The sequence below is a fragment of the Melanotaenia boesemani genome, chromosome 19, assembly GCF_017639745.1.
Source record: "Melanotaenia boesemani isolate fMelBoe1 chromosome 19, fMelBoe1.pri, whole genome shotgun sequence".
NCBI classification, from domain to species: domain Eukaryota; kingdom Metazoa; phylum Chordata; class Actinopteri; order Atheriniformes; family Melanotaeniidae; genus Melanotaenia; species Melanotaenia boesemani.
In genome coordinates, this window is record NC_055700.1 from 1,096,148 (window position 1) to 1,105,654 (window position 9,507).

At 45.9% G+C, this 9,507-nt stretch overlaps 1 protein-coding gene across 1 annotated transcript; it reads right to left on the bottom strand.

The window, feature by feature from the left end:
• Positions 1-2,139: 2,139 nt before the first annotated feature.
• On the bottom strand, positions 2,140-8,736 carry LOC121630037 (zinc metalloproteinase nas-4). Its single transcript, XM_041970069.1, has 10 exons — positions 8,620-8,736; positions 7,866-7,898; positions 7,741-7,797; positions 7,257-7,306; positions 5,565-5,634; positions 5,382-5,499; positions 4,761-4,933; positions 3,709-3,790; positions 3,514-3,635; positions 2,140-2,313 (listed from the first exon to the last, which is right to left on the bottom strand). The coding sequence occupies exons 1-10, from the start codon at positions 8,660-8,662 to the stop codon at positions 2,288-2,290; spliced, it is 774 nt and encodes a 257-aa protein (XP_041826003.1). The 5' UTR covers positions 8,663-8,736; the 3' UTR covers positions 2,140-2,287.
• Between the last annotated feature and the right edge of the window lie 771 nt (positions 8,737-9,507).

The following is a 9,507-nucleotide window of genomic DNA, read 5'->3' on the forward strand; positions in this document are numbered from 1 at the left end:
GTTCTAGAAGGCGGACCCGATGAAGAGGACGACCCGGTTCTAGAAGGCGGACCCGATGAAGAGGACGACCCGGTACTAGAAGGCGGACCCGATGAAGAGGACGACCCGGTACTAGAAGGTGGCCCTGATGAAGAGGACGTGAACTCATGACTTTAGGTTTATCTGTCATGCAGGAAACTGTTCTCTTGAATCTGAACGAAGCATCGCAGCCTGTTGTGGTTGTCATGGTGACAGCAGCTTCCTGTTTAACAGAGAAGTTCTCAGGAACTCAAGTTCAGTTTATTTCTGTATGTATGGAAATTCAACTCGTAGTCTGCAGAGGGCTGGGATATCACTATGGCAATAAGGCCCGGGTTCTGGGGAGGATCCGTCCCTCCATCAGACCAGCTGGCGGTCCAGATGCATCTACCAGGTCCTGGTTCAGGTCTTTGCTGGATTTCAGGTCCTGTTCCTCTGCTGTAGATGGTTTTTGTCCAGTTTCTGGCTCAGAAAGGTGTTGTGGTGGTAAACATGTTGCAGGCATGTGAAAGCGGCGTGTCTGGGAACACGGAGGAAAGAATCCGCATGGCTGTGAGCAGAACCAACATTAAGAGAAAAGCCTTCGAAGTTTCCTGCAACGGCGTCATGATGTAGACGAACTGGAAGTTCTGCAGGTGAAAGTATGAACGTGTAACGTTAATGAGGACTCGGGTTCATTTTGCGTTTTACCACATTCGCCCAGGTGCTGCCAGACCTGGGCCGGGCCACGTGGACCGTTCCGGGCCACACTGTCCCCCAGTAGCGCACACTGGTACATCAGCCAGGGTCCAGCAACAAGCTGGTGAAACCTGATTTATTCCAGTAATTAAACTTGAACAGGAAACTAATGTGGACTCATTACAAGCAACGGGAGATATTTCTTGAGTTTTCTTGATTATTGTAAGAATGGTGTGTGTAGTCTATCATCTTCTGTGTGGCAGGAATTAGAAAAAGTACTCAGCATATTTCACGCTAAGTTTGAAAGTTCAGGAGGTCGTGTTCTCATAGACGGCACCGCGGCTGGTCTACCTACACCTCTGCCTCCATCTTATCTTGCAGTGGAAAATGCTGAAGCACGAGTCTCGTCTGAGGTTTGAAGGGGGACGGACTTTGTAAACCATGTGCAGAACTCAGCGAGTACTGTGCTTGGAACTCGCTCCTTAAGTTTAACTGTCTTCTCTTAATTGAAGGTTTTTGGTGTTTGATGTTGGGAAGGATTTTTCTGGTGGTCACGGCTTCCAGCTGATGGAAACCCAAACATCATAATCTCAGAAAATTAGAATATTGCATGAAATGGATAAAAAGGAAACTGAATCAGAAATGTGAGGATGTGAGGAGTCTGATCCTGTGTATGAACTCAGTTCTTGGTCTGAGCCCTTCTGCACGGACCCCTGCCTCCATGCGTGGCGTGCACTCAACCTTTCCACTATATTCTAATTTCTGAGATTCAGATTTTGGGTTTCATCAGCTGTAAGCCATAAATCATCAAAGTTACAACAAACAAAAGCTGGAAATAATTCATGCATATAATGAGTCTATAGAAAATATTAGCTTCCCTGTTTCAAGTTGAATTACTGAAATTAAGTTTTGCATAATATTCTAAATTTTGACTTTCATGTCTGTTAAAAATCTGTTTCAAGCAAAAACTGCAGGATTTTAACCGTTAATGTTATAAATAAGTTCTAGTGACCAAAAACAGCCTTAAGGGTAAAAATGTGATTTCTTTCGTTTCAGTTGGAGCCTGAAGGTTAAATGATTCATTTCCCACAGTATAACCTAGCTGGGTTGCAGAGGTAGACACCACCATGTCTCTGAAATCTACAAATCTGCATCAGTGCTGGAGGACAGGAAGCTATCTGCTCTCTGATTGGATGCTGATAAATCAAACTGTCCAATCAGACAGAAGTGAGAAAAGACAGGGACAAAAATGTGCATCTCCATCCATGAACAGAACGTCTGTTTTTACAGGCACAAACCTTTTCTCCACATTCACCAACCTGAATTTATCAACCAGATTTTTCACGAGAAAACAAAACCTGAGTTTAAAAAAAAAAAAAAAAAAACAGAAATAACCTTTTAACACTGCAGTTTGCTTTATTTTTGTTTTATGTGTTGTGTGCTGATGGATGATAGATGATGGTGCACCAGTAAATCAGTTCAGAGTCCGGTCTGGGCTTGTTTTATTGGAAACATCTCAGCTCGGTCCAGGTCTGGTCTGTGCTGATCTGACTGCACCCTCTGGTGGTGGACTCGTTCTCCTGTAGCTGGTTTAGCTGCTGGCAGCCTTCAGGGAATCTGGTTAACATAAAATATATTTTAAAAAAAACAAAAAAAAGATTAGAGTCCAACAAAGTAGAATGCAAAAGTTTGAGCACCCGACGTCAGTGTGTAATTTGAATAATTGAGAGTGAAGCGTCACCTGATTTCCAAAAGGGTGAAAAGTTAAATATGACAATCTTTTATGAAAGCTCAACTTTTTATTCTCATATCTAACAACTTCAGAGGTTTAAGTGTAAAATTAGCTGCATTCTGAGCATCTTTCATGGTCAGACCTGGTCCCCATGACCTGGATTAGCACGGGGTCCGTGAAAATGGTTGCTGCCAACAAACCTGCTGCTACAGAAACGGGGAGCCACAGAGAACCGGACCAGGTGGTCGCTGCTGTCGACGGAGCCCACGGAAACAGAGCGGCTAGCCTGCGTCGTTCGGAGGATTTCATTCTTTAAATAAATGAACACGACGCTGACAGGTTGATGATTCTTTAAAAGAAAACACGAACAACTAAATGTAGGCTGGGGGTGGACAATGTTTAGAGATCTTCCTCAATGGTCCAATAATTTATACACGTTTTTATGAAAAAACAACGAGGTGGTCATCATCTTAAACTAATGGACGACGAAGGCGTGAGCCGCCCAACACGAATTTATGATAATGGCCACCTCGGAGGGCATCATCCCACTTATACCATGGTCCATTAAGAAAGAAAAAAAATTTAATTATTAGTGTTAATGTTGTTTTTTTACCGGTAAAATCGTAAGTTTTTCACAAGAAGCGGCTGAGTGGACTATTTCTTTGTGACGCGTTGCCAAGGTAACCGGCTCTGACAGAACCTGCAGCTCTGTTTTGTTAGACCTGATCAGTGGAGGGAAGGGAGACGATTGGTTAACGTTATGTTACGAGACGTTTCAGAGGGCGGGTGCAGCTCTTACAGCTGGTGTGTGTCCAGAGGATGATGCCACATTTGGTTTCAGTCAAAGTCCACAAATCATTTCTTACATCGTTTATAAACCTGCAGGCCGCTCTGATCTGGCGCATCTTCAACCTGGCGTCTGAGTTTCTGTTGCCATGGTTACCAACTACCGTTATGTCAGCGCAATAATTTACAGCAATAAGGCTATTTGACCAGAACTTCTTTTATAGGTGTCCATGATCATTAATGATTGATTGATCAATTATTGATAAACCATTTCCCAACAAGCTTCATGATGAACGTACCGCAGTGGTATAACTGTCGAACTTTCTGGATGTCCGACTTCTGCATCCTTTTCCTCTGGCCCAGCTCCTTCACGTCCATGTTTGGGATGATGGTGGCTTCCCCGTTTGATGAAAAAAATTTACTGAAAAATGATCAATAATTACCTTTACAGATCTAAAATGCAGGAACACATAAGATGTTGTATTTCAGTTTACCGTCCATAGTGCATGATGGACGTGAAGTCGTAGGAGATGTTGAAGGTTTTGCCGTTATGCTTTCGGAAGTTGTCCTCCTTCCCTGAAATAGACCGTGATGTGTGAGTCCTGCAGAGAGCGCCACCGTCTGGTGGGTCTGGGTTAGTACAGCCCTCATGTTTCCTAAACCTCCAGTTTATCTGGGTCAGACGTTCCCTGGCAGGCAGGAAGCAATAAACGGACAATATAAAATCTGAGCTCAGTAATACATGTGGGATTCCTCAGGGGTCTGTACTTAGCCCACAACTCTAGCGCTGGCCAAGCTAGCGCTACATGATCCAGTTTCTTTTAAAACAGAGGCTAGCAAAGCTGCTAGTTTGTTTTAAAGTAGCTACAGCATGAAAATGTGGGGAAATAGATCTTGGAACCATTCTGGTTTATAGGGGAACATATCAGAATGGAGAGGAAGGACACAGATTAGGTGGAGACACACCCCAAACCCCCGTTTCTCAGATAGAGCTCGCCACACTAGGATCCAGTCCATCACCACCAGACAGTAGACCAGAACTGATCCCCCTACTACCACATCACATACTGCACCCAAAACAACCAACTTATCTTTCTTTGGACCTTTCTCAACAAATATTTCCACTTGATCCAGATTATTAACGTAAAGACGTTTCTGCTAGGTAAACAAATGAGGGCTAGCTTGAGACTTTCCACGGTACTGAGGTCTGAACGTGCCAACGGTCTTCTGGTGGCAGCTGTGCCTCCAAATGTAGGATGCTTGTTAAAACTGGCAACCGCTCATTTAACTACATGTGTTTCTACTGTCCTCCAACACAGAAAGAAACCGTCAGGAATCAGGAAAGAGCTTCATGAACTGCTTTCAGTTTGTTGGAATAAAAAGAATTAAATAAATACCTTGAAAAAAAAAGAAAAGCAAAGAAATCAAGAAGGCCTTTAAGTTTGATCAAACCCAGGTTTCTTGAACTCCTTAATGAACCATCTGCAAAGTGACTGCAGATGATTGCACCCTCATTGATCTATTAATGAGTAAATGATCAGATTACCTTTGATGATGTTCTGGTATTCTATTGAGATGTACTGGTCTCGGTCCTCCCTGCTGTGTTCGTGGTGGAAACCCAGAGCGTGGAGGATCTCGTGGGCGATGTTGCCCACACTGCAGGAAGGAGCGATCAACACGGACTGCTCGCCGCCGACGAAGCCCACGTATGACCCACAGCTGAGGACGAGAGACCATTAACGTTCACATGGGTACATAGACACAGCACAGAGCCAACCCCATGACCTATGCATGATCATACTTCAGGTTTTCCAGGACTCAGGACGTCAGTAGACCAGGGGTCTCATTTATGAAACATTACATAGGATCTAAGCTGAAAGTGGACGTACGCCCAAAAGCTATTAATGGCGTACAGCAAAAAATATCCACACCAGATTTACACTAGTATACAGTACGGCCAGTTTACGCTCGATTTACGCCCATTTACGCTCAATTTACGCCCAGTTTAGAGCAGATTTATGTCACATTTATACTTTACCTATATTTTACATTCAATTGATGGCGAATTTATATACAATACACGCCAGATTTACATTAAATTTATACCAGATTTATCCCAGCTCTGGACCACCTTTCCAGATCCACAGGAATCTGAAAATCCACATACCCAGTACCAGATGTGAAGTGCAGGAAGTCTGGCTCGGAGCTATTTCTCTTGTGAAAGGTCACACAGGTGTGTTCAGATACCATCGTCATGGCAGCCGAGATGTCGCCCGTCCGACTGTCTGGAAATCAAACCAACAGTGAAATCCAACTTCCTGTCAGCAGTCTGCAGACTAAGTCCACTCACCGATTCCTGGGTTGATATCATACGGCAGATCCAGAGTCGGCCAAGCTCTGCCCACAGCATTCCTGTCGCTCTGCAGACACACGAAGACATGACAGACGCCCAGTCCAGACCAGTCCACACCAGTCCAGACCAGTTTATGGAAGTTATGTGGTGCTGAAACTTTGAGCTGAGAAACTGAACCTTTAGTAAAACTCAAAGATCCAGGTTCATTTTGGCTCAGATGCTTCAAACATTCTGCCTCACTGGGCTGAGATCAGCTAAACTACATTAATCCTGTAATACCTTGAAGTGAAATGAGAAATACTTTGTTAATCTTAGTAAAGCCACAGAAACGAGACTCTGGCCAGAAAACCTGAAGTTGGCTGGTACTGGACTGAACAAGGACTGATGTGCACACATCTGGACAGGCTGCAGCATCACAGAAGGTCATCACATGTATCTCCATCTGACCTTCATCACAGAAGGCCATCGTCAGGTGGAGTCCAGTACAAAAAACTGATTCAGCGCACTGTACCACTGAGGAGCAGCTCCGCCTCCACCAGTAGCCCCGCCTCCACCAGCAGCTCCGCCTCCACCAGCAGCCCCGCCTCCACCAGCAGCTCCGCCTCCACCAGCAGCCCCGCCTCCACCAACAGCCCCACCTCCACCAGCAGCCCCGCCTCCACCAGCAGCTCCACCTCCACCAGCAGCCCCGCCTCCACCAGCAGCTCCGCCTCCACCAGCAGCCCCGCCTCCACCAACAGCCCCGCCTCCACCAGCAGCTCTGCCTCCACCAGCAGCCCCGCCTCCACCAACAGCCCCGCCTCCACCAACAGCCCCGCCTCCACCAGCAGCTCTACCTCCACCAGCAGCTCTGCCTCCACCAGTAGCCCCGCCTCCACCAGCAGCCCCGCCTCCACCAACAGCCCCGCCTCCACCAGCAGCCCCGCCTCCACCAACAGCCCCGCCTCCACCAACAGCCCCGCCTCCACCAGCAGCTCTACCTCCACCAGCAGCTCTGCCTCCACCAGTAGCCCCGCCTCCACCAGCAGCTCTACCTCCACCAGCAGCTCTGCCTCCACCAGTAGCCCTGCCTCCACCAGCAGCTCTACCTCCACCAGCAGCCCCGCCTCCACCAGCAGCTCTACCTCCACCAGCAGCTCTACCTCCACCAGTAGCCCCGCCTCCACCAGCAGCTCTACCTCCACCAGCAGCTCTACCTCCACCCGTAGCCCCGCCTCCACCAGCAGCTCTACCACTACCAGCAGCAGTAACCCCGCCTCCACCTCTAAGATGAACTGACAACTTTTTTCTGGAATAAAACCAGTTCGCTCTGGTTGGACCAGGTTTCCTGGCAGTTAGCAGGACCTTTACCTGCAGACTCATTTACATATTTACACCTGTGCAGGCTTTTATTTTAGAGGATTACAGCTGATTCCATCATTTTTCTAAGTGATCGGGAGAAAAATTTAAAGCTGCTGGGATGTTCCAGGAAGCCTGAACGTTGAACCTTTTCTACATCTTATCAGCGGTGTGAAGCCCTCTGTGTCTCTGCTTCACACAGCTTTTATTGGATGGTGTGGACGCTTCGAAGTGATGGAGTCGTATCAAAGATGGACGTCAGGTTTTACTGAGGACACGTACGATGCCGGGTGCAGCTGCCCCCTCCTTCTACACCACAAACATTTTCTGAAACAAGAAACTTTAACTCACCAGCAGCAAGATGTCTCCCTCCGTCACCTCCTGCTGGTCGGACAGCAGCTCTGGAAAACATTCACACAATGAAGCCTCCACCTGTTCCTACACGATGAAGGCTCCACCTGCTCCTACACGATGAAGGCTCCACCTGTTCCTACATGATGAAGGCTCCACCTGTTCCTACATGATGAAGCCTCCACCTGCTCCTACACGATGAAGGCTCCACCTGTTCCTACACGATGAAGCCTCCACCTGCTCCTACACGATGAAGGCTCCACCTGTTCCTACATGATGAAGCCTCCACCTGCTCCTACCAGCAGTTCAAGCCTACTATAACATTGCAGGCTGCCACCGTGCTGCACATATAAACATATAACTGTTGAAACAGCCAGAAAATCTGCAGAAAGACATAAAAATACACCAGAAAGCTGAAAGCTGCCTCCACTAACAGCAGGTAAAGGTGTGCTTCCCTCGGTTTAACCTGTCAGCGGCTCCTCACCCTGCAACGTCTCTGGATCATGATCCTGCTTCATCCCCCTCGTTTCAGCCCCAAACTCTGTAGAGACACATCCACACGATAAAAACCACGGGGAGGGCTCAGGATCCACAACAGACTGGACTCACCTTGTCTGGTTCCCCGAAGAGGACTGGAGTTCCCTGCAAGACAAGACAAGACAAGACAAGACAAGAAGAAAGAACGAAAGAACGATAGATAGATAGATAGATAGATAGATAGATAGATAGATAGATAGATAGATAGATAGATAGATAGATAGATAGATAGATAGATAGATAGATAGATAGATAGATAGATAGATAGATAGATAGATAGATAGATAGATAGATAGATAGATAGATAGATAGATAGATAGATAGATAGATAGATAGATAGATAGATAGATAGATGTACTTTATTCATACAGTCATTTAGCAGTTGTGCTTCTAAAGGTAGCAAAATAAAAACAGTATAAAAAATTTCAATATCTACAAAAGACTTATACAAGGAGGTATTTAGCTATACACAGTAAGAAGTGAGAATAGCCAGCAAGTAATATATATAGCAAAATTAACCAGTTACACACAAAATTACCCAATTACATACTTGACAGTTGTTTTCAATGACACAAGATGAGGAGTTTAACTGTGCAAGGTTGATCCAGTCAGTGCAAAAATTCACCAGTTACAACAGTCACTCATATTGTTATCTCTGACACAGTGATGATGAGTTAAACATCTTATTGCGTGTGGCAGGAAAGATTTCCTGAAGCGGTCCTTGAGACAGCGAAGCTGTCTGAGCCTTTTGGAAAAGGAGAAAAGGAGACTGGTCCTCAGGTTGATGGGATTAAAAGATAAAAGAAATTCATTTCTGGCTTCTCACCATGTTGAGCAAACAGAAGCATCACAAAGACCAGAAGCTTCATCTTCCCTGTGTCACCGCTGGAGCTCCTCTTCCTCCATCAGGATTAAATGAAACCAGGTGCTGCCCTGCAGGCTCCTCCTCCTTCTGCAGGTGGGTTTCATTTGCTGGTTGGTAAGCTAGGTTGGTGGAGCAGCAGCCGGATCAGGGTGGGACCTTCCTGGTCCTTCATCCTCTGACTCAGACCTGCTGCTGAGAGAAACGTCCATCTCATGAAGGATTGATATATCTGGAAGTCCAGCTTTTCATTTCTACCTCATGTTTGTCATCAGAACATTCACTACAAAATCTACATTTCCCTGCGTCATGCTTGTCCTTTAAATGAAGGAGCCTCCCAAAGCAAGTTTGTTTCTACAGCACATTTCATGTAGAAGACAATTCGAACAGCGTTCCATAAAACATGGAAGCATCGCAGCAGGAAACAGAAAAGAAAGAAAAGGCTAAAATAAAACAGATAGAACAGAAATAAAGTTCCAGTATGAAGAATTAACAGCTGTTCTGATAAAAGGCAGCAAGTAGAAAAGTTTTAACTCTGATGTAAAACTGCTGAGTCAGCAGACCTGCAGCTTTCTGGGAGTTTGTTCCACATGTGAGGAGCATAAAGCTGAACGCTGCCTCTCCACGTTTAGTTCTGACTCTGGGAACAGAAAGTAGACCTGAACCTGGTCCATAACCAACCAGAGGATCCTGAATGGATTCTGGTCCTAAACCATTCAGGTCTTTGTAAACTAACAGCAGGAAGCCAGTGTAAAGATCTGAGGACTGGAGTTCTAGGATCTACCTTCCTGGTCTTAGTGAGGATGTATTTGTATTTGGGGTATTTTTTTATCATTACAGGATCATTTTGGC

Bases quoted from the DNA above. Each gene is read 5' to 3' on its own strand.
- LOC121630037 (XM_041970069.1), bottom strand. From the start codon at position 8,662: ATGAAGCTTCTGGTCTTTGTGATGCTTCTGTTTGCTCAACATG. The intron at 7,798-7,865 runs GTGAGTCCAGTC...GTGTCTCTACAG, and splicing joins TCTTCGGGGAACCAGACAAG to AGTTTGGGGCTGAAACGAGG. The intron at 5,635-7,256 runs GTGAGTTAAAGT...GTGTGTCTGCAG, and splicing joins AGGGAGACATCTTGCTGCTG to AGCGACAGGAATGCTGTGGG.